The sequence below is a fragment of the Pseudomassariella vexata genome, assembly GCF_002105095.1.
Source record: "Pseudomassariella vexata strain CBS 129021 chromosome Unknown BCR38scaffold_3, whole genome shotgun sequence".
In the NCBI taxonomy this organism is placed as follows: Eukaryota; Fungi; Ascomycota; class Sordariomycetes; order Amphisphaeriales; family Pseudomassariaceae; genus Pseudomassariella; species Pseudomassariella vexata.
The window spans coordinates 1,127,647-1,151,469 of record NW_024467958.1 but is presented as its reverse complement, the minus strand read 5'-3'; the positions used below and the strand labels follow the sequence as shown (position 1 = coordinate 1,151,469).

At 49.8% G+C, this 23,823-nt stretch overlaps 6 protein-coding genes across 6 annotated transcripts; 3 read left to right on the top strand and 3 right to left on the bottom strand.

The window, feature by feature from the left end:
- Positions 1 to 4,100: 4,100 nt before the first annotated feature.
- On the top strand, positions 4,101 to 6,989 carry BCR38DRAFT_335480 (putative Exo-beta-1,3-glucanae; the record flags this gene model as incomplete). Its single annotated transcript, XM_040855389.1, has 6 exons — positions 4,101 to 4,572; positions 4,639 to 4,886; positions 4,942 to 4,977; positions 5,030 to 5,323; positions 5,377 to 5,988; positions 6,045 to 6,989. The coding sequence occupies 6 exons, from the start codon at positions 4,101 to 4,103 to the stop codon at positions 6,987 to 6,989; spliced, it is 2,607 nt and encodes an 868-aa protein (XP_040718762.1).
- A 1,442-nt stretch (positions 6,990 to 8,431) lies between these two features.
- BCR38DRAFT_335820 (uncharacterized protein) lies at positions 8,432 to 9,358 on the top strand (the record flags this gene model as incomplete). The annotated part of the gene is made up of 1 exon (XM_040855408.1): positions 8,432 to 9,358. The coding sequence occupies one exon, from the start codon at positions 8,432 to 8,434 to the stop codon at positions 9,356 to 9,358; it is 927 nt and encodes a 308-aa protein (XP_040718761.1).
- Positions 9,359 to 10,022: 664 nt separating this feature from the next.
- On the bottom strand, positions 10,023 to 11,871 carry BCR38DRAFT_423372 (uncharacterized protein). The gene has a single exon (XM_040859586.1). The coding sequence runs from the start codon at positions 11,661 to 11,663 to the stop codon at positions 10,239 to 10,241; it is 1,425 nt and encodes a 474-aa protein (XP_040718760.1). The 5' UTR covers positions 11,664 to 11,871; the 3' UTR covers positions 10,023 to 10,238.
- Positions 11,872 to 13,032: 1,161 nt separating this feature from the next.
- BCR38DRAFT_472028 (catalase-like domain-containing protein) lies at positions 13,033 to 15,799 on the bottom strand. Its single transcript, XM_040862894.1, has 3 exons — positions 15,143 to 15,799; positions 14,823 to 15,093; positions 13,033 to 14,762 (listed from the first exon to the last, which is right to left on the bottom strand). Exons 1-3 carry the CDS (start codon positions 15,362 to 15,364, stop codon positions 13,039 to 13,041), a joined length of 2,217 nt encoding a protein of 738 aa, XP_040718759.1. The 5' UTR covers positions 15,365 to 15,799; the 3' UTR covers positions 13,033 to 13,038.
- Positions 15,800 to 20,888: 5,089 nt separating this feature from the next.
- BCR38DRAFT_507377 (uncharacterized protein) lies at positions 20,889 to 21,507 on the top strand (the record flags this gene model as incomplete). Its single annotated transcript, XM_040864952.1, has 2 exons — positions 20,889 to 21,304; positions 21,414 to 21,507. Exons 1-2 carry the CDS (start codon positions 20,988 to 20,990, stop codon positions 21,505 to 21,507), a joined length of 411 nt encoding a protein of 136 aa, XP_040718758.1. The 5' UTR covers positions 20,889 to 20,987.
- A 339-nt stretch (positions 21,508 to 21,846) lies between these two features.
- On the bottom strand, positions 21,847 to 23,355 carry BCR38DRAFT_507374 (uncharacterized protein; the record flags this gene model as incomplete). Its single annotated transcript, XM_040864951.1, has 2 exons — positions 22,427 to 23,355; positions 21,847 to 22,373 (listed from the first exon to the last, which is right to left on the bottom strand). The coding sequence occupies exons 1-2, from the start codon at positions 23,310 to 23,312 to the stop codon at positions 21,847 to 21,849; spliced, it is 1,413 nt and encodes a 470-aa protein (XP_040718757.1). The 5' UTR covers positions 23,313 to 23,355.
- Between the last annotated feature and the right edge of the window lie 468 nt (positions 23,356 to 23,823).

Sequence of the window (23,823 nt, the reverse complement as noted above, 5' to 3'; positions counted from 1 at the left end):
TTTATCCAATCTGGGGATGTCAAGACTGGAATGGTCGAGGGTTGAGGCACTTTTGAGCCTGTCCCGGAGAACTGCATTCCTGCGTCCATAATGAGACCGAGTTTTGACACCTGCATGCGGAAATCGTGACGAGAGACGACACAATATCTCTGGCGGCTTTGTTTCCCAACTCTGGTTGCGAAAAGCATGGCCCATCAAGCTTTGTGGTTCGAGATGCCAAACTGGGCAAGATTCGATGATCCCGGTAACATCAAGCTTCTTTTTTTGGACGTCAAAATGGCCTAGCTCTCATCTTGTGATCTGTTTTAAATTAGAACTAGAGATATTTTGAAAGTTGCGGCTGGAGAATAGTCCCAAAATGAGGTGACTCTGCTGGATTTAGTAACCCTATAATTACTCATATTGAGACTTGGAGAAACCCTGATGCTGATGTTTCCTTCTGGATACTGTGAGATGCCAGCCAGCATTCCAATTTTTTGCACCTGCAGCTCAGGTAATGACTTAGTAGGGGACTATTGAGTATTCCATCATCAAGGGCCTCTGACGATGTTTACTGACCAAATGTGGTCAGTAGCGCGAACACTTGACTATGACATGGCACTGGAACTCTATAGATACTTGTATCCCCTAGTAATAAAGTCAGTTCTGGACCCTCCAGTTCTCAATCCTTTGTTGCTTCATTTGCAAAGCTCTAAATACGGCGCGAGAAAATTTACGCAATACGTTTGGACGACGGTCCAGAGTTCTGAGGACCACATGTGTATAGTTTACCTCGCTGTTGGCTTCTCAGGTACATTCATCTAGCAGCTATCATTTCGAGATCATTTTTGCATGCGGTGCTGTTCAAGAATAGGCTGAGACAGTTCATTGTGTCTATATAATACCCCTACCCCTTCGTTTTGTTTGAGGATTAGCTGGATCAGGGAACCGAGTCGATGGGTTCTGGAACCTAGGATTCCGAAGTAATTAACTATACCTAGTTGGCCTACCACCGCATTCGTTCTTCATACCATGACGCCTTACGTGATGTCACCTAAATTCATAGCCTTTCATATCCTGGCATTTACGGGGCAAATTAAATTACACTGCAGATATGTCCTTCATATGAAATTTTCAAACTGAAATCGTCTAATTCCATCGACCATGGGAAACAACACATCTGGTTCGTGGATAGACAACCTTTCGAAAAGATAATGGAGGTCAGCAAGTGCGATGCCCAACCAACGCTTCCAGACCTGCCCTGGCTAGCATTAACCCACAAGAGCTCCCCAGACGTATCAACTTGCATGCTAGGCTTGGTTTGTTGCGGGTAAAATTTATTGTGTGATGCAAAGAATCTAGTTCCTGAATACTGTTGATTGCGGGTTGAAAAGGGACACGATTTGAGTGCTGAGGCTTCACTACCCTTACTCAACCTGGTATCATCGGATTCTCTTCACATGGCCTGCATTAAACAGTAGCTGATTGGGATTTCACAATTTTCGGATTCGGAAGGGTATGCGAGACATGCCTAAAGTTGCAGATCCTTTGTGTCTTGGTAATATTTCACAAGGGGCACTACACGGAAGCATCACCACATTTCAGTGCTTTATTTCCGATCAATGCATGATTATGAGAATTTCTTTCTCCCTCTCTTTCATCTGTCTTTCTTCACACAATTGTCGTCTATCGCCGTCCCCACGGCTCAAGCCCTCAGGAAGTGATGGGCTACAGGCAGATAAGTAAGCATGATCCTCCTTGAGCAAAAACAGCATGGCATACGGCAACACGATGCGGGAAATCATCAACAAACCCATTGCAAAAACCGGCGCGCAAGTCGAGCAAGACACGGCCGACACGGCAGACGTTATCAACGCTGTCGCATCATGGGCTAACCACATCCACCAGTCGGTCCGTCGGGATCGAAACTCACCCAGAGTATCTTACCGGGTCATCCTGAGAATACTGTAGTCTTCCGACATCCAGAAAAACACCAGCCAATTCTTCTTCTGAACCTCAATCGCAACCGTAACCGTGATGGAACTCTTCCTGCTGCAGACCCTGAACGCCGTATGGATGCCCCTCATCGAACTTAACCAGCCCCAGAAAACGTACCAGCAGATGTGGGTCGCGGGGATGGAACGACAAAGTGAGGAGACGGAAGAACGTACCCTAGCCGACGAGAGACGTAGAATATAAATCGCTCCAGAGTTTCTAGGGCAGCGGAGACACCCTTGACAGGTATACGAAGAAAACCTTGCACCAGCCGAGAACTTCAACGTCCCACTAGGGCTTGAAGACCGAGAACATCCCGGGTAAAGACGCAAACGAAGATGCATACGAGGCCTACGATCAGGCCAAGGCCTTCCTGACGGTGAACAAGAAGAGCAGGCTCCCGAAACGGGATACGGACCGTGAGGCGTGGCAGAGTCTAGAAATAATCGGCCTGTACATGACGACGCGACATGGCGATAGAGGTATCGAGCTTCTGGGTCAACCTTTGCTCATGGCGGATATACCATCGTTCGTAGAGGACTTTGATGAAGCGATGGGTTGACTTGAATGCAATGATTATTCATCAGTCTTTTGATATTCACTTCCGGCGTCGTGGGAGGCGTGCAGCGTGGGGCCCCCGCGGGCGATGGGCTTCGGTGCGGATGACAGCACTAATGGATGCGCTGACGTGGATATCCATGACCGGAAGCGTGTAACGTTGAAGCTTGTGTGGACATCAGTCGAACAGAGGTTGTCAGTTTGGGTTACCTCGATTGTTCAAATAGCAACATGTTTTTACCTGCGGTTAGGAAAGAAGCAGCCGGACTTCTGGCTCTGTAGTGACACTTCCATATACAGTTGACATCATCTCACAACCAATGGTCGCGACACCACGACGCCCAGTAACGATTGAGAGTCTTCGTGGTCGAAGAGTATCAAAATAAAAATTCCCAAGTCAAAGGCTGTCAAGAAAATATTGAAGCAGGTTGGCCTACTGCGTGTCATAGTGCTTGAGTTCTCGAGGACGAATGCGGTCATTTGCTCAATTCATTGAGCCCACCAACTCCAGCCTGACATAAAAGGTAATCAGTCTGTTATCCTGTGCAGTGGCACCAGCACGGTCTAACCGTGTTCGTCTAGTCTGAGAACTATGGTAGTATGGGGAAATTGTGACGCTGATCTCAATGCGGGGGCTCTGTGTCCTTTCATCCTCACCGACTTCAGGTGATTGAGTTTGGGTCTGGACCCCTAAACTGATATGCCATCTGAAGTTTGAAGGCACCGAGGTTTCTAATTCACCTTGCCAACGGCGCTGTTGATTCTTGACAGCAGCCGCAGCTCGCAACCCGAGTTTCAATTTCTATAACGGCAAGCCATGACTCAACTATCTTTTACCAAGCCCGCCAAGTCACATCTCATCTTTTAGGCCGCGCTGCCCAGCGTCTTATCCGAGATGACCCATCTGGCTACACTGTTAACGGCTTCTGGACCCCCTGGATTCTGCTTTTGGGGGATCTATGTAGCGCCACCAAATCTCTTGGAGGCCATCTCCTCGGATTTTTGCCAAAGCGGGCACCGCACACCTGGGAACTTCGTATTTCTGGGCTGGACTGAGGGCCGAAAGGGGCATTAGTGTGCCTGCGAGACTTCGCCCGTGATGCCAGTGATTCGCATGGCGTCCAGCCATGCGACTTCTCGTGGTTGATAAAATCGCTCTCCGTCCCCAGTCTCCTCAGGATGTGGACGAGGAACGATAAAGATCGTGATCTTTTTCATACCCAGGCAATTGGGTCCGCTTCACCCTAATCAAGTCACTCGTTACTTTGGACATACACTGTCCTTTACCATTCGTTTTCGCCATGCGCGTTCATGCATTCGTTTCGCTTTCTTTCTTCGCTTCGGTGACTCTTGCTCATGTCAACCATGTCTTGAGACACCATCATAACTCGACCCTCTCCAATACGACTTCATATGATGCTGGTGATGATGGATATGCCGACCAAGCCCTGACCGCGTCGCCTAGCGTCACGACGAATTGTGAGGGGGAGCCACATTCACCAGTCTCGAAGAATAAGGGAGAGGAACCCCACGGAGATGATTGGTATCCGACCGGAGTATCCACTTGGATGCCCTCGCATACCGACGATGGCGGCTATCCCGCATCTTCGAGTTCCCCCAGTGGGTCGGTGACCTTCTCCGTGGCTGCTACGGGCAATGACTATGTTTCCGACGGCGCCAGTGCCTCCCAGAGTGCCTCTCGGCATGCTTCTTATGGCGTACAAAGTGCTTCTCGGAATGGATCGTACGCCACTGCTTATCCGACTGCGTCCCGGAATGGCACCTATACCACTTCTTCGTCTGCTATCATTTCTTCTGCTCCGTACTCGAGAAACGTGAGCTCGTGGTCCTCCTTCAGCTCCGTCTCCCGCTCGACATCAGTGTCGTTTAGCAGCTCGACCGCAACTAGCTCAACGTCATCAACTCCATCAGCCTGCGCATACTGGCTTGAGGATATGAAAGCAGAAGGGATTGCATCCTTCAACGCGGACCCCAATGGCTACAAGGTTTTCCGAAATGTCAAGGACTTTGGTGCTAAAGGTAACGTCCTGAATACCTCAGCAGCATAGATCTGTCTGAACTGGCCTTCACTGACATACTCAAAAGGAGACGGAATGACAGATGACACAGCGGCTATCAACGCTGCTATTAGCTCCGGTGATCGATGTGGACCGGGTACCTGCGCATCTTCAACCACCACTCCAGCCCTTGTTTATTTCCCCAATGGCACGTATCTTATTTCCGATTCCATTGTCGATTATTACTACACCCAAATCGTCGGTAACCCCAACTGCATGCCTGTCATTAAGGCCAGCTCAGGCTTCTCCGCTCGTTGGGTGATTGATGGAAATAAGGTAGGTCAATTAGAGAGGCTGCCCGCACGAATCGAATGGCTAACAAAGCTGGTAGTATGGGGCGAATGGACTTGGTTGGGGTGCAACTAACGTTAGTGAATACCCCTTCCCGTTTTTTGGTGAATTTCTACTCACTATTGCAGGTATTCTGGCGTCAAATTCGTAACTTGGTCATCGACATGACCTCAGTATCACCATCACTCTTGGTATCAGGAATCCACTGGCCCACTGCTCAAGCAACATCATTGGAAAACATTGTTGTCAAAATGTCAACCGTGAAGGGAACCCAACACGAGGGCTTGTTTGTCGAGGAGGGCTCTGGCGGTTTCATGAACGATCTAGTATTCGATGGTGGTCTGCATGGAATGACCGTGGGCAACCAGCAATTTACCATGCGTAACTTGACGTTCAACAACGCCGTCACCGCTATTCAACAGGTGAGAACCTCTCCCCGTAAAACACGCCGGATTCAAGAATGACACGCACTTAGCTTTGGGACTGGGGTTGGACGTATAAAGGAGTCAAGATTAACAACTGCGAAACCGGCTTGAATATGTCTGGTCTTACCGCAGCAGGGGCTCAGAATGTCGGATCTGTTGTCTTTATTGACAGCGAGATTAGCAACACACCTGTAGGCATCTCCATGTCTCGCAATACCACCTCCACACCGGCATCGGGCGGAAGCCTTATTCTAGAAAACGTTGTTCTCAACAAGGTTCCTGTCGCTGTACAGGGCCCAGGCAACACCATTGTGCTGGCTGGATCGTCTGGAGCGAGCAGGATTGATGGGTGGGGTCAAGGTCGAGGATATACGCCTGAGGGACCGAACGTGTTCCAAGGCCCGATCGTCGGGAACGACAGACCAGCAAGGCTGACGACGGGAAGCGAGTTCTACGAGCGCTCGAAGCCCAGGTACGAGCAGGTGCCATCATCGCAGTTCGTAAGTATTCGCGCAGCTGGTGCAAAGGGTGATGGGAAGACGGATGATACGGATGCTATCAACAGTGCCTTGGCTCTCGCGGCGGCTGCTGGCAAGATCGTCTTCTTCAACGCCGGATATTACAAAGTGACCAAGACTATCGTCGTGCCACCAGGATCCAAGGTAAATTCGTTTGACGCTGGTGGTGATGCACACAATATGCTGACTGCAGATGTCAGGCTGTTGGAGAAGCTTTCCCGGTCATCATGTCTTCGGGACCGTACTTCGCCGACATGGCCCATCCCCAAGTTGTGGTTCAGTTTGGCTTGCCAGGCCAAAGTGGTGTCATCGAATGGTCTGACATGGTGATAAGTTCCCAAGGAGCCCAAGCCGGAGCCATACTCATTGAATGGAACCTGGCGTCACACGGAGGTGCACCTTCGGGCATGTGGGATGTTCATACTCGGGTGGGCGGCTTCACGGGAAGCAAGCTTCAAGTCGCCGAATGCCTCAAGACGCCCAACACCACAATCACCCCTTCCAATATTGCCAAGGATTGTATCGCTGCTTTCATGAGCATGCACATCACCAAGTCAGCGTCGGGTCTCTACATGGAAAACTGCTGGTTGTGGGTTGCGGACCATGACATCGACGATGCGAAGCTCACGCAGATCACCATATATGCTGGGCGCGGTCTGCTCATCGAGAGCATTGCGGGAGGGATCTGGCTGTATGGCACGGGAGTTGAGCACCACGTGTTGTACGAGTACCAGTTGGTGAACACCAAGGACGTGGTGATGGGCCAGATACAGACTGAGACGGCATATTACCAGCCCAATCCTGACGCGACAAATCCCTTCCCGGTCGTCTCCACCCTCCATGATCCAGTCATCGCGAAGGGGGCGAGTGGATGGGGCCTTCGCGTTGTGGACAGCAGCGATGTGCTCGTGTACGGCGCCGGTCTGTACAGCTTCTTCACAAACAACAACGTGGAGTGCTCTAACCAAGGAAACGCATCCAAGTGCCAGTCGCAGATCCTATCGTTCGAGAAGAGTAAGGTATCGGTGTACAATCTAAATACGGTGGGGGCGACGTCAATGGCCACGATCGATGGACATGAGGTGGCAAGTTGGGCCGACAACCAGAATGGGTTTGTCTCGACCGTGGCTCTCTTGAGAATTTGAACCTACGACTCATCAGCACGCCTGGAGAGCTGGTCTGGTTTCACATTTAGGGACACCACGAGTAGCTTTGAAATGCAATTGAGACTCAGCTGCAATTAATTGCGTCCAGCATAACGAGCTTTCCCCAATAGGAATACGAGCTTGCCACTGCTTAAGCTGCATCCTGCGGTTCTCCACTGTTTCTTCGCTTCGATTCTGTGAACGGTCCGAAACTTCGATGCGCCGGAAGTTATGGAAGTAGATGCACACCCTAACCTTGCAATCAGCGTTTGAAATTCGAATCGATCCGTAACTGCAAGTTTGATCCGCCCGAACTGGCCTCGGCCACTCCAGACAGACAGATGCAGGAATGACGACACGGAGGGAAGTTTGGAAGCTTGCGCATGGTTTGCGCATAACCACGAAAGGGCTTTGGTGTATACTCTCCGGCTGTATCTGTGGTTGCATGATCTCCTGCCAAGACGTTTCCCACGTTCCATGATCTGTCGGGAAGTCCAGATGATCTGCCCTTGCATCAAATGCTTGCTGCAGGTCACATTTAGCCTGTGCAATTATTCGCAATGTTCCGAACGAAACAGCGCTGCGGAGGACAGATGAGTTTAATTTGAGGCAGTAGGGTTGGTGGGAAGCAGGACTAGTTGTGTCTTGGAAACGTTGGAAATGGTCGTGCAGTGCAGGGTATTCTGCTAAAATGTGCAAGACCGACCCCCTGAGAGCGCCTTCTTTTTCCTGTTTCAGAAGGTGCGATTGCCGACACTCGCGAGTCTGAAGGGGCCAGGGCTGTGCACACTTACGACGACCTGTAGTTCGTACTCTTTTGGTCAGAAACATCCAATTCCTGCGGATTCGGGCTTGAGGGCAGCGGGCATCGAATAAGGGTGTGGCAGGCGTTCCGAAGATCTTCAAACATTGCCAAGCAAAACGCTGCCAAGATTGATCTTCGACAGCGTTCTTGCGAATCCTCCACAGCGGGCCCCACGCGGCATGACCCCGTCGGTTTGCCATGATGCGATTCGCTGCGCAGCCGTGTCCTAGCCGTTTCCTAGCCGTTTGTGTGTCGTCTCAAGGATTTGAGAAACTTCAGGTGGTGATGGTGGATCGCCAGCGCAAATCGTGTGCCGCATTGTGGGAACTACGGCGCACATCTGATGATAGGCGTCATCCTATGTATGAAGGGCTCTTCATCGCTGGCTCGAGATGGGTATAAGAAGAAGGGTTCGTCGTAGCATGTAACTCTTTTTTTTTACCTATCATCATCATCAGCAGCTTCTTCCAGTCCCTTTCGACTTAGTAGTTTCTTTTCTTTTATTCTTAAATCTTTATTCCTTTCAACAATACAGCCCGGGTGGCTTTTTATATTTTATTACACATCTACGTTCACTTTTCACCACTTGACAATTTCCCCTTCTCTCACCACTCATCTATCCATCTAATCCATCAAGATGCGTTACTCCATGATCCTCGCTGCCAGCGGCCTCCTGGCCACCGTTTCCGGCCACGGCACAGTCACTAAAGTTGTTGGCGCCAACGGCGTCGAGATGCCCGGTCTTTCCATCGCCGATGGTACTCCCCGCGACTGCTCCAGCAACGGCTGCGGCTCGCAAGCAGATACGGCCATTATTCGGGACCGCGAGATCCAGAGCGGCAAGACGGGCCCTCTCGGCCGCACCCAGGGCAACGGCAACATCGACGCCTCGACCATGATCAACTCCTTCATGGGCGCTGGCTCTGCCCCCACCAACAACGGCACTGGTGTCGGTGAAGAGGACAACATCCCCGACAGCGCGAAGGCTCCCGCCAAGCGCTCCAGCAAGTTCTGGCCCCGTCAGTTCAGCCTTGCCGGCCTTCTTGGTGGCGGCGGTGCCGACAATGCCGCCCAGGGCACCAAGTCCACCGCTGCCGCTGAGACCATGGTCAAGGCCACCGCCGGAACAGGCGCTACATCAGGCATGCCAACCTGTGCCGACGATGGCACCATCTCCATGCAATTCCGTCAAATCAACCAGGATGGCGCTGGCCCCCTAGAGGCGGCCGTTGACGGGACCTCGGGCGGCACCGACGCAGCAGCCTTCAAGGAGGCCGAGGTGACACAGGATGTTCCCGGCCTGGGCATTCAGGGGTTGTCGCTCGCCACCAACACCGACTTCGACGTCAAGGTCGCCATGCCTGCGGGTATGACGTGTGATGCCACCGTCGGCCAGGCTCAGAACGTTTGCGTAGCGCGCGTGCGCAACGGGGCGGGAGCCGGACCTTTCGGTGGATCCGTTGCTTTCACACAGACGCCTGCTGCCCGCAAGCGTGCGATTGCGTACCGCATCAAGAAGCGTGCTGAGGACAACCGCCGCAAGGTGAGGTCGTTCAAGGCATAGATTGATCTTGCCTTGAGATATTGCACCGGCATGGGATGGAATACAATACATCCATGAGAGATTACATTTCCTTTTTTGTTTCTCACGTACTTCACCTCTTTAGAACTGGGTTCTGGTGATACACATACCTTACTTGGTTATTTTTGATGGCTGAATGATGCTTGATGATCATTTAAAACGTGGGTTTATCTTATTTAGTTTATTATATAGTCTAAATTGGAGAAGCTTTCGTCAAAATTCCCTTGTCCCTTCTTGATGCTATGTGTTTTCCCGTCAGTGCGTTCTTAGGTAACTTGGCGGATAACTGACTCCTGGGAAACTTGATTGGACAAGTTGCCCATCTTTCAGATGACAGATGACACTAACAATTCATAATGCGCTAATTCATCAATCTCGTCCAAGATTGCGATGCGAATTTATGGTTTTCCGGTATTGAATGTCGACATGCAGCGTCCGTTGTCTGCTTTAGCTACAGTGATATCGAACGTGTGTCAGTGGTGGATCCTATTATTACGGAAATTGTCCATCTGTTAGGGTTTCATGCCTGTCATGTGCGCATACAACATCGTACGTTGCGCGCATTGATTGGTGGCTCGTGGGTACCATATTCCGCAGTCTGTTTCCGAGCGTGTCATTGACCAGTATCTCTATCCGTTGGGTTAATCAGAACCTGAGGTGAAGTATTGCGTGCTCTTGTGTTACTTTTCACATATGTCCCAGGGTCTCTCCCATAACTTAGACCTCAATAATGTGGCAGATGCCCCAAGAAACTACCGCTTCCGTGATGAAGTGCATGATCAAGCCTACCTCTTTTGCCATCACGGCCGGCATACACATATCCCTGGAATCTTGCTGAAGCCATCCCCTTTTCGAACCTAAATCAACCCTTAGCAAACGCCCAAACCTCCCTCTCAATGATCCCCAAACAATCCAAATCTCTGTTCTCCCTCCTGACCCTCTCGGTCCTCTCCTTAAAACCACTGTCCCTCAAAACCCTCCCCACCGCCTCCCCAATCGACGCCTCCGTGGGCCTTTGCGTCCTCAAGTTCACGGCCAACCCGGCCCACTCCGCCCTTGCCGAAACCTCGGCCTTGTCCTCCGTCACTCCGGCCATGACCATTGGCACGCCGTTATTCACGCCGTGCATGAGCGAGCCGTACCCACCATTCGTGACGAATACGTTGGCGTGCTCGAGCGCTGCGTCGTAGGGGAGGTAGTCCACCACGAAAGTGTTTTCCGGGATGACAAAATCGGGGGGTAGACTAGCACCGCGGATGCCGAGCATGGCGATAAGGAGGACGTCCTGCCGGGGGGAAAGGGCGTTGATAGCGGGGATGATGAGCTCTGTGTAGTCCGTTGCTATGGTTCCCTGGGCGATGGGGATGACTTTCTTTCGATCTGCAGAGTTGGGTGGGAGGGCAGAGTTGGAAGTGATTATGGACCACCAGGCTGGATAGGGGTATGTCGGGTCGATGCCCTTCTTGGGCAGGGCGCCGGCGAAGCGGATGGAGGGGTGGAGGTCGGAGCGTGGGTATTCGAGGCTCGGACTGCACAGTTGGAAGGTGGTGTCGTACGATTCGACCCATTTGTCGAACATGTGGCCTGCCGTCAAGTCTTTGCAGCCGAGGGAGTCAAGGACGTGCTTGTGGTGCTCTATGGCACCCTTGAAGGGGCCCTGCTCCATTAACTGGGCAATGAGCTTGTTTCTCGCTCGTCCGCTTTCTGTGGAGTCGGGGGGTAGGCCGGGGCCAAAAGGCCCTGTGTCGATACTGCCGACTGGCAGCGGGATTACGTTGATGTTGATGACCTTAGGAAACTTGGTATATCCCTTCGGTAGAGGAGCACCGTACATGAAAGGGAGCACAGCCATGGAGCACGTCTCGGCCACCATGATTATCTGGCGAGACGGGTCTCTTTGCTTAACCATCTCGAGAAGGGACCGCAGATTGGCCGACCGAGAAGGCAGTCGGTCGGTGAAAATCTTCTCAAGGTCAAACACCAGTCTGGGGAATCCGACTGGAAACTTCTCTCGCTCTTCCAAAGTCCCTTCGGGCCAAAGCGACGACATCTCGTAGAATTCGGCCCCCACCTTGATAATACTGTCTTTGAACTCCAAAGCCGACATAAAAATAACTTCGAATCCGCGTTTCACCATCTCTCGGGCGACGTGGACAGCTGGGGCTGTATGTCCCGTCGCTGGAGCGGCCGTCATGACCAGTAAAGGTGACTTCTTCCGGCCATTGACCAGGCTGGAAACAGTACTCTTTTGACCATTCTGGGTCTCCTGGTCATGGTTTATCGTCATCTTGACAGTTGGTACGGAGCAGAGTGGATGGAAGCTGGGGAGAAACCGTTGGAGTGCCCTTCAAATGCAGATACTGATGGGGCACACAGAGAGATATAAGTGTGATATATTCAGGTAAACTAGGCTAGTGCTGGTGGGCTAGAACCGAGGAGTAGTGGTGGCCACGTAGGAACCAGCGCTGACAGTTCCTGCTCCTATCACATTGTCGTCTATCAACCAGGCCCAACGGATCAAAATGTGGATTACACCGCGTAGAGATTTCCAGCCACTCCAACAGTGCATGGTGCCGCTGGAACCCGCGCTAGCTCTATCACAGCATAATCTGTCAAACGGGTCGGTCAGATAGTGGAGTCTGGCTACTCCACTTGGCGGGTAGCTACTCTCACTGTCAGATGGTTCGTGCAGGGCCGCTACTAACACTTCGTTTCAGCCCATCAGCACTGGCCTAGCCTACCTGAATACAACACAGTTTTAGAATCCCCGACGGTCGAAACTCTATTCAGTGGAACGGCTGCGATGGGTCTCTTATAGACTGATCCTTCTACGCATCGTGTTACTCTGGCGGGTGCAAGTGGAATAGGGGAGCTATGCCATCAGCCGGAGTAAGCTGATCAGCGCAAGGTGCGGTGTGGTAAGCTTTGGGCACCTCAGGATTAGGAAGATGATGAATCGGGTACCGAAAGTCCGTACTACGGCCGAAGTTCGTGTCGTATAAGGTAACGCTGGTTGGCTTATGAGGACTGAAGGCCGAGGATGACCGGGTGCACAATTACATTGCTGGCTGGATAAGACAGCCAACATCTTTTAGGTTAGTAATGACAGGACCAAGACACACAGGAAGAAACCCCCTTTTTGAGCAGCATATTCGTGGAGAAGACCTTGCAAATCGACAGTGGAAGTTTTGTTCCTGATACATCCGAAGACAAGGGAGACCGTCAGATTTTCGAAGACATACCGGTTTTCGTCAGACTCTAGTCCGTCCGCCGATAGATGCTGATACAGTAGACGAATCCATATATCAAAGTTCGCATACTACTAGGAGTATAACGGCGAGGTTTCCTATATGTGTATGAGTAATAAATTAACGGTCGTCGAAATGAATGCTGTTATTTGTAGCAAAATCAGCAATTCGAACTTTTTATACTCATTTACGTACCTTATATTTACATAGCACAACTTCGATGGTACTGAAGACTTGGCGATGATGTCCACGAAACCCTTCGCAATGACTGTGGCCTTTAATCAAGTTGCATTCAGCATATATATTCACATGGTGAAGTAAGGGATCACATAGTTAACTTTCCAGAGCACCCATCGATAGACAGTCGTTCATATTCATTATAACATATTCTAATAAACAACAATCTATCAACGATTAATATGCAACCTGGCTGCTCAAACCATCTAGCTCACGAGCCCAGCATCGATGTTGCGAAATCTGGAACCAGAATTTCTCCAGAAAATTAGCACCCTCCTTAGCGATCTGGACCATCTCCGAAAAGCCACTAGAATCGACCTTATTTTGCGTCACCACACCGTATGACTCGACGGCACTGGTATCCTGGGATATGCTGATTCCCGGAAGGGCGAACGCCAACTTGAAGAGCTCGACAGCTTCACCAGTTCCACCGATGGGTTTGAGATGGCCAAAAGCTTCACGCATCCAGTGAAGGGCACGCCCATTCTTTGAGAGAGTCTCGATGGACTTAGAGCCTCCTGGTACGAAGATCGCGTCAAACATGGTTGATCGCATGCCCTCGAGATGGTGGTCGGCACGAACTCCACTGCCGGGGTTATTGTCACTGCCCGCCGGGAAGATTTCGTGTCGGCGGGGGGCAATGGTGAAAGGTAGAGCACCGGACGCTGTAATGGCGGCCTTGACGCCGTTGTAGGTAACAGAATCGTAGCCATCGGCAATGATGATTGCAATGCGACGAGTGGCAATTGTCGGCTTAGTTGGCGCAAACTCCGTTTGACTCAACTTCGGTGCCTTCTTGCCGTGATTGGGCCTGCTAGCCTTATCAGGAACAGGCCCACCAACCATCGCGGCAACACTTTGTGCAAGCTCAAGATCGATGTCGGCCAGGCGAAGCGACATGCGCTCATACACAATAGGATCATCACAGTGGTCCAGTTCGAATCCAAACGCACTAGTAATGTGAGCTCTCTCCGGCGGGGACAGACTGTTGAGAAATAGCTGGGCTTGGTTGAAGTGTTCCTTGAACTTAGGACTCTTAGCTCGTGCCTTGATGCCAGCAACTTTCTCGGGATAATCAAGATATGCACCCTCGTTGGCCGTTGCTGGAGGCTGGATTCCGTGACGGTTTGGGTAGTAGTTGATCGGGCCCTTAGTTATGCGGTGACGACCTTGGCCGTCTCGATTGAAGTTCATGACAGGGCACACAGGTCGATTGATGGGAAGCTCCTGCCAGTTGATCCCAAGTCGAGACAGCTGGGTGTCGAAATAACTGAAGCTACGACCCTGCAACAAAGGGTCATTGGAGTGGGCGATTCCAGGAACCATGTGAGCAGTGCAAAAAGCTACTTGCTCGGTCTGAGGGAAGTACTCGTCCACCACCTTATTTAATTCCATCTCTCCAATGTTACGCACAGGAATGAGATCCTCGGGCCAGATCTTGGTAGCGTCAAGGATGTCAAAGTCAAAGTCGTGCTCTTGACCTTCTGGAATAACTTGGATGCCCAACGTCCACTTTGGGTACGCCCCATTCTCGATTGCTTCGTTGAGGTCCTTGCGGTGGAAGTCGGGGTCTTGCCCGGCAAGCTTCAAGGCCTCATCCCAGACAAAGGAGTGAACCCCGAGCTCTGGGGTCCAATGGAACTTGCAAAAATGTCGCTCTCCCTTGGCATTGATCAAGACAAAAGTGTTCACACCGAAGCCTTGCATCATACGATATGAGCGCGGAATGGCTCGATCTGACATGGCCCACATATACATATGTGTAGCTTCAGTGTGCAAGTTGACGAAATCCCAGAAGTTGTTGTGAGCCGACTGCGCTTGCGGTACCTCATTATGCGGCTCCGGCTTCACGGCATGAACGAAGTCGGGAAACTTGATAGAATCCTGAATGAAAAAGACGGCTGCTTAAGTGTTAGTGCCCACGTTCATGGAGATAGGAGTCGAGAAGGGTTGAGACATACGAATATTGTTCCCAACAATGTCCCAGTTTCCTTCTTGCGTGTAAAACTTGACTGCGAACCCTCGTACATCGCGAACGGTGTCGGCACTGCCTCGACTGCCCTGGACAGTCGAAAAGCGTACGAAAACGGGCGTCTCTCTCGTAGTGTCATTCAATACAGCAGCACACGTTACATCGGCAGCACTCTCGAGTAATTTGAAGGTACCGAAGGCTCCAGCTCCTCGGGCGTGTACGACACGTTCTGGAATTCGCTCATGGTCGAAACGATGAATCTTTCACTGATAAGCGGGTGCGTTGGATGCTTGCTGGCATGCCACGTACCTTTTCCCTTGCAAAGGAATCTTCGAGAAGCTGAGGGCCGGTGCTCTGGTCATTGACAATCTTTAGAGTGTCATCTGTGTTACTTTGTCTAACACCGTAATCTGTTGTGATGCGGTCATCCTTCCCAGGTTCTTGAATGTCCGGCTGCAACTGAGTAGCTTTTGCGCCCTTTTCGCCAGACATAATGTTCTTTACTGTGCTTGGAATTATATTGGAGGCCATTTGAAGTTGTCGATGGCACTTTGCGGTGGACAGAGTAAAGGTTGGGGGCTCAATGGATCTTTATCAAGTCAAGAAGTGAGGAGTGGCAGTAGCGACAAGAGCAAGGGTTACTGTGGTTTTATCAAATAAATCAAGGAAGGGCAGGCACGAGTAACATCACGGCTACAAGGCCGCTGCTTCCCAATTGTTTGCAGTTGACGTGTCCACGCTGTTGTCAACACCAGTGTACGCATCATTGACGTCAACGTGCTCTCACGATAACAGGGTCGATCCATCTTGCGTTTCCGACGCTGCAATAGGGCAAGACCAAGGAATGTGTTCGGCGGCACAATGGGGGTAGGCAAGCCATGGTATGCGGATTGAGCGGCTCTCGAGCGTGCGTAGGGCCAGATAGATTCGATGTCCTGACCTTTCACCGATCGAATATTGACAAAGTCCATGTCATTGATAGGCAGTCCAAGCAAAGTGTTGATGTAATTATGCGGAGCTTTGCTCCACTGCCAAACCAGGGGCGATGGCGGACTACGACCCCACCAACCCAGCATGATCTAGCGTCGATGTCACGTACGGCTCAATGCCGACAAAGGGAACCCAATCAAAGCCCGTGAATTAGCATTGCGGCTACGAACGCTCTAAGCTCAGAGAGTTCGTGTTAAGTACTTGTCATATACTTGCCAAGCCATCAATCAGCCTACAAGTCTGATTTTTATTGTCAGGTTGCAACACGAGACGGTTTCGAGATTGGCTGCAAAGTTTCATTCTTTGGTGCTGAGTCACTCAGTACCGAGTTGCGGGGACCAATTCCTCGGACCACCACCGATAGGAATGCTTCTCACATTGAATCGTTTGGGAACCCCGCACCAGCGATCGAGACAAAACAACTTTGTTGCATCAATCAGTCAGTCGTGCTGTTCTCTATGTTCTCTAAGTGGGCAACTCGTGCAACTGGGTCGGGCTGGCTGTTAAAGTAAATGTCAGTCTGAGAAAGTAACAACAGGCCTGGTTTTGTGTCTCACGACAATTTTGCCCATCTCAAGGTTGTTCGCTCTATTAGAACCTGTGTCAAAAACGACGGGTCACATGGTATTGGAGCATAGAAGCACCATATCGTTAGTTCTAGCTTTGTCTAGACTGTTGTTTCATATTAAATGTGGGATTGAGCACCACAGTGATTCCTAAGGTTGAAAGGCGCTTTATGTTTAGAATAAAAGCGCTTTGTGCTTCAGGATCAAGGCGGGATAGAGGTAGCCTAGTAAGGCTGGACCCTTCAGATTACTTAAAGACAATGCACACAGCCAACAGAACAGATAGAGGGGATCGAGCATGGAAAAAACGGTGACCTAACCATAACCACCGAATTATTCTTTTCATATAACCGTCATATCACGGTCATACTGCAAGATACGTGAATATCTAACAACCTGTATATCACTAAAACCATGATAGTTCATGATAGAAACATCAAGAGGTACGTATTCAGTGATTACACATAATGCGCCGGAAACTCATCAGAGTATATCTCTAATATAAGCTGCGTTATCTGCCTCTACTTAAGAACACTTCTGGCCCCCGTAATGTATTTCAAACTGGTCGTTACCATGTTTCTGTTGGTTTTCAGCAATGAATTTACACCGACGGGCTATGGTAGCATCTAAACTTGAGTTTCTCGTTTCGGACCGTCCTGGAAACGCATACCTTCCCTTGATATCTGTCTGGTCGTATGATATTTACCTCGAGAATACCATCGGCCTGGCTTATATGGAGAATGGAATCACGATACGTCAAACGAGAAAAAATAACAACGAAGAGGGCTCCATCGCCCTTTCACTGATGGGGCAGTGGGAGCGAAGTTTCGTCAGTTATCCGCTTTCCCCATCTTGGCAACCTACCAGCAGAAACACACCTTGAAATCTGTGAGCATTTTTACGAGCATTTCATCATCGACTCACGCGTGGTCGAACTCGAAATTGTCACAACTCGTTGGAGAACGTACACCTCGCCCAAGTCAGAGCTAGCGCCAGAAACGAGACACAGAAGAGCCATGTTCGGCGCCGGGTCAGTTCGATATAACAGAGAGGAGGATGTGGTTTTCCTATGGTCCACCTCGTCGGCCCAGAATTCAGCTGGGTCAAATCCATCTGGCAATTGGGGTTAAGTGGGATCATTGCAAGTCGGAAGACCGGGGCTCAGATCCTTAATTTTGTTTTGAATAATCTCACTCATGCCTTGAAGGACGACGTAGATTCACGTCTCAGGCTGATATACTGAGATATGCCGATGATGTGATCCGTTCAAGGGGCTAGGAATCCAGCTAGGCAACGAGACTTCGATTGCCTCGCGATTGATCCTGTGCATCTGGATGGCGTCGCCCAGAGTATCCGCTGAGCAGAAGAACTGGGATCCGGGACTGAATGCTGTACCGTAGACGGCGTAGGGAAGTGGGGGCCTACGACCATGGAAATGCTTACTCCGGTCCAATCGGTGGATGTGTCGATGATAAAGGAGGGCGAGATGCTGGTTGTGATACTGTTAGTGTTGACAATGGAGTAGCTGATGAAATTGGCGTCCGTTACTTGTCTTGAGTTATCGAACGCCCAAATTGTGCCGTAAAGGGTGGTCTTGTTGTGCTGTTGGCCATTCGCTCACTACTTGTTTAAACTATCTCGTTTTTCAGCTATTTGCATCGGAGGCTATCCATGAGGGTGCTGCGCCAGGAGTATCTTTTGTGTCTACAAGCTCTAAGGTACGGGATTTTCCATCAAAAGCTACCGTGCATAGCACATACTAAAAGTACCAACGATCAGCTAGTGGGTTGCCGCATTGGCGAGATTAAAGAAACTCGACAGAGCCAACGGAACCAACATGATGGACTAAGCAACCGAGCAGTGTTACATTGATGACCTCTGACGTACAAATGACCTCTTCGTTGGCCTAATATATGTCGTGCCACTCGGATATGACTCGATCAGTCATTGGTCATATCAGCAAGGACCGGTCTGTCCATATCCAGATGACTTGGATCATTTCTTGCCTTCCGGCTGGCATATGCATATTCGATTTTGTTTGGAAAAGATCTGCCCCGATACACATGGTTCCCCACATGTTAACTATCCTAACCACTTACCCGGTGCAACATCCGATGGTGCTGGAAGCATATTTGTGGGTCTCTATGATGGCTGAAGATTGGATAATGAATTGATAATTCAACCCAAACGTAATGAATTTGCCCCTCTCTTACAAAAGTGAAGCACTTATGTTTTCGCATTTCACCTGCATGATGTGGCATAGGAACCTCAGTTTTGGTGTGATAAGTGTAAGGCTTGCATCCGAACAGTTTCCTCCTGCAAGAGAACCTGCCGGTTATTGATCGAAGTTCACACGGGAAGAGCATTTCAACGGGGTTATTCGTTTTCCGTATACGAAAGTGGATCACCATATTTCAAACCGGTCAGGATGTAGTGAGCAGGAATCAGATTCGATGGGTTGGGGGACAAGTTAAGATTGATGTAACAGACGAGGTTGAATGCAGATTCTGAGTCTTGGATATTGACTGGAGTATTGCTACGTCGTCTCGCTGCATTTTGAACTTGCTGAGTGTCGGCCCAAAAGCTTGAAGGCTATACACTACAGGACCCCCTTCCCCTCCCCCTCCCCCCTTTCGCTAAGCTAATTGAATTTTCAACCATGGAAAACAGTACTACTTTAATTACACACTACTTGGTAGCTATTAGGCGTAGAAACAAAATGAATATACTGTTTGGTAGCTAACTAGTAAGAGATCCTGCATAAGCCATGACATTTTGATTGCACACCCCAATTTTGTAGTCTTGCGCCGTGGCTCTAGCTCCAAATCGTGCCCTTCTTCATCGCTGGCCTCACTACCCCTTTCTTCAATAATCGGCACTCCACGGCCCTGTGGGGATATTGAAGCTTGTATAGTGTTGGGAGTTATATTGCCCATAAATCGGCTATTCGGAGTCGGCATTGCCTTGCGCCGTGAAACTGTCGAATTCCTAGTAGTTAGGCAGCCGGATTTTATGGCATCTACATTTATAGCCTTGCGTGCTTCTTAATGAGCTCTGATAAAGGTGTCATTATCAACTTGGCTACAGCATGTACGCTTAATGACATTAAATTGGATACTATCCGCGGTTTGCAAACTGTGGGAGCAGTGTTCTGGTGAATAACCACACTATACGTTGTGTAGAAAGCAGAATAACATCCACTCGTCCTACCAATCAAAATAGTGGGTAAGTAAGAGGTAAGTATTGAAGTTCTACGGCGGGCATGTCCTCTTGAAATTTTCAATAAACCACAGATTTTGCTGCTCTTTACCCTTAAATGTAATTCCAGACTAAAGGAGTCGTCCGTCGGCCGTCATAGCTTCGACAAATGAGGTCCATTGCCGGTCCTAAGAGCTCTCAAAGAAGGACTTCTTCGTCGAAGCGGCAGAGCCGATTACAAGCGAATCAAGCTCTGCATAACGTGTTAGTAAATAAGCAATGACCACTATAATCGAGGATAACTTACCAAAACCCACCACCCTGCCGCCCTTATTGACACCCACAGTTTTCTCTGATTCAATCCACCCGTACTGCTTCTCTCATATATTAAATCAGCAATTGACGGCTTTGGGGGTAACTCCATTGAATCTGACGGCTTCCTAGCGTCTGTCTGCTGGTCCGCTTTTGATTTTGCTGTGCCGTGAGATAAAACTGTTAAGTCAGTTACCCCCTAATAGACTTTGACGCCTTTGCTATTGTGACATGACCGTTGAGTTGACAAGGCGAAATTATGGCGGTATCTGCTCATAGTATGACATACTGATACCGTTGAGACGGTCTGCCAGGGTTCTCTGTGGCACTCAAATTTCTGGACCAATTTGTTCTGTGACATGCCATTCTCAGTGACAACAAGGATGGAATTTACCAACTGTGCCTACTTACAGGCGTACCGATTATTTGGGGCTATAATAACGCTGTTTATGGGTTAGCCTAGTAGAAAGAGGTAGAGGAGCCATCTAAGCAGAGTATCACGGATATCCCCTTGTACCCCAGTTTACTTTGAGAGGCCGGGTAACTTCGAAGCACCAAAGATTGCAAAATAACCTAGATTAACTATGTATTTACCTACTGACCAATTATGGATGTTGTGAAAGCTTGAAAATTAGCTTCAATAACTTATACAAAAGTTGTTGACTTTGGGTGGAAGTTATGTGATTTGGCTTAGCGAAAGGGTAGGGTCCCATGGTATAGTACCAACCTGAATTTAACTGTTGCACTATTGCTAATTTGTGGCAAATTAAGTGCTTAATTGATATATTTGCCACTGCTACACAAGAATCATACCGAATCGTAAACCAATGGAGACAACCTCGTATAATAGGACCAACATCTTATGCCCAAAATGCTAGTTATCTTCAGCTAACATTACGGTGAAGTACCTAGCGCTTCCCAGCGTTCACTGTCACATCCCCTCTCCTTGCCTCCCTCTCCTCAATCACGCCAAGCATCCTCCTTTACCCCTTTCTTCATCCTTAAGACTGCACATGAAGGTTGCTACCACCAACTGAACAACCTTATAGGACTCTGTATTGATATTTCAAATTTACATTTTGAGCAAGATGCATCTTACCACCATCCTCATATTATCCCTCGCCATTCTCGGCATTCTCGGCGCAAATGCCCGCAACCGAATAATTCCCAACCCGAACACAGCACTACCGACCAAGGTGGAACGATATCCCATCTGCCTCGAGGACTACGATACACACTGCTGCATGACGGCCGAACCAATCTCCAACGGCTGCAAACGCGGCAAGTGTACCAACAAGCCCGGCTGGACGTATGCCTCTGGACTGGGCAAGGTCGAGTCAATCAAGTACTGCCTCACAGAAGTCGGAGGAAATGACAGCTCATTCTGCAAGAAGCCTGGGTACAAGTAAGTAGTCCTTGTCGCTTTGTTTGTCGGGTTGCCCCTGGGGAAGACTCATGTATCTTTGGTGCATCTGACTATCGTGATTTGCACGGGCTGATGAAGGGTCAAACAGGAACGTCGGGTCCATTATCCGCTGGACGGGCCAATCCTTCGACCCCATGCTTAGATCGCCGAATTACCGTCGGTATTTGAGGCCGGGTATGTGACAGCCTTGGGTGCATCTCCGGCTTTGATCCGATGGGAAGAGGAAGTCGAGGTCGCCGAATTCCGACAGGTTGGAGGACTGCGGAAGCGGGAGTCAGGTTTTGGGGACTCCGATATGGCTTAGGTGATTGAGCTGGACTGGTAGGGGGATGTGTTTGCTGACCGGGTTGAGATGGGAACTACGAATAATGGTTGTGCGGAGCTTTCGGTCCTGGATAAGCATGATTTTTAGTGATCTACTCGTTTTTAATGTTTTAATAAATGAAAGCTCCTTCTTTGCGTTGAAATATCACTATTTGTGAGCACACGAGATAACTCTATAAACCTGGATGAGATGTAGCTCAATATCTGAACAACACAACACCTGCACGGTCAGCATCGAAAGCGTCAGAAACAGACCCCAGAGTCGAGGGCATGTTCTTGATGCCTTCCAGTATTCGTCTCACCGAATCTGCGAGCTCCATCTGCCATTCATCTACAAGACGCCCGTTGACCAGACTCGTTTCTACAATGGTCTCCAGGTATCGCACAATGTCATTTGCATGCGTGCCTGCATCATAAGCATCCCGCCCAGAAATAATCTGTCCCATTGTCCAAGGGCTCCATGCACAAACCGGAGCTGTCGGTTTCACGGGCAGCACAATTGCTGGTATATAGGTGAGGAGATGAAACCGAAGTCTTGCCTCGCTTGGGATTCTGGCCTGCGACCATGCTGATGCAGTCCTGTAGGGAGAGATGCCGAGGAAAAATAGCGCTGCTCGTTGATAATTGCCATCCTCACTTTGATAGTTGGGGCCATCCAGGTGACACACTGGTGCATCCTCCTGAGTGATACAAGACAGCAGAGTAGGTGCCAAGGCCGCGTCCGCTGTGTAGGTCTTCAGCATACCTCAAATTGTTCATCAAGAAAGAGCGACTCACCCATTAGACCCGGCCCCAAGAATTCCGCAAAAGTAAACTCCTTCATCCTCGACAACATCAATGCCCGGCCACTCGCATACAAGTAAGGACAAAACCACCCCTTGGCACAACTTAACTTACGCTCCGCCTCTCTCTCCTCAAACAACCTAACCTCCGCTTGCTCTCCAATCAACTTATGCTTGATCCTAATCTCGACATTCGTAATCCCGGCTGTCCTCACCACCCTATGCGGCGTCGCCGCTTTTACCTTCTCCAATCCCTGATCAACACCTTGCTCCACCGTCCACGAAGCACCATGCTGCACAATCTTCTCGACGGCCGTGAGGGAGCTCCCGATCAGAGCATCGGCGCCGAAGTGCATGACGCCTGCGAGGGCGAGGTCGCGTTTCCGCAGGTTGGGAAGCGTGAAGGGGTTGTTGTCGCCCCAGGGGGATAAGTATATAGGCAGTTTGACCGTGGAGGCCACGGATTGTACGCCGGCGCGGCCGAGGCGGGTCACGAGCATGTTACCTACGAAGCGTTTGGCAAAGCCGCTTTCTTTTTCGTCTTCCTGAGAGCGGTGGGATGAGGTGGATGCTGAACTTGTTGGTCTGTTTAGAGGCGATAGTTGACTCGGTGGAGTAACTAGATCGTCTTTGTTTTCCGTGGACTGGCGGGGCTTCTGATCTAGCAGGCCAATATGTGGCACGGGTGCTGAAGGGGCTGATAAGGGTCGCGTTAAAGTTTCTGGTGGAGATAGTGTCGTAGGTTCCTCGTGTAAGCCGGATGGGAAATCGTCCAAGTGACCATTGACAAGACCATGTGGTGGTGGCTCCAACGGACTCTTGTTTTGAACATCGACCTGATTGGGTGGATTAATCGACATCTTGAGCGCCGATTTGAACATGGAGCGGAGAGGGCATGGAACCGGAATCTGTCTTGGTCTCAAGCTGATATAGTTCAGGCTGTTGAGGCTATAGGGATGAAGCCAAGAAAAGCCCAGAAGGAGAAGTCACTTCTCAGAAAGGCCTTTGGTAGATTGACATCGATTCGTGTAACTATCACACCGCAAGTTTATCCTTTCAGCCACACTACGCCACAGTTGAAATTCACCGTTATTGTGACTGACTTATATGACTTCCAGCTAGTTCGAAGGTCAATTCGATTCACATTCAGTCCGTCAAACTGGCAAATATTATAAACAGGAGGACACTTGTTAAGTTTTAAAGATATGATCATGAATGTTCTATTTGGATTCATGGAAGATGGGAACTACACAAAACGGCACGTATGCCACAACTCGCCTCGACTAATTCTTTTGGTGAGACTGACTCAGAGGCGGTTAACTTAACTCAACATAACAGATCCAAGGAGAACCTCTATTTGTGTTCATCCCCTTTTCTCCAAGTTGTTATTCT

Bases quoted from the DNA above. Each gene is read 5' to 3' on its own strand.
- BCR38DRAFT_472028 (XM_040862894.1), bottom strand. From the start codon at position 15,364: ATGGCCTCCAATATAATTCCAAGCACAGTAAAGAACATTATGTCTGGC. The intron at 15,094-15,142 runs GTACGTGGCATG...TATCAGTGAAAG, and splicing joins ATTCCTTTGCAAGGGAAAAG to ATTCATCGTTTCGACCATGA. The intron at 14,763-14,822 runs GTATGTCTCAAC...ACACTTAAGCAG, and splicing joins CATTGTTGGGAACAATATTC to CCGTCTTTTTCATTCAGGAT.
- BCR38DRAFT_423372 (XM_040859586.1), bottom strand. From the start codon at position 11,663: ATGACGATAAACCATGACCAGGAGACCCAGAATGGTCAAAAGAGTACT.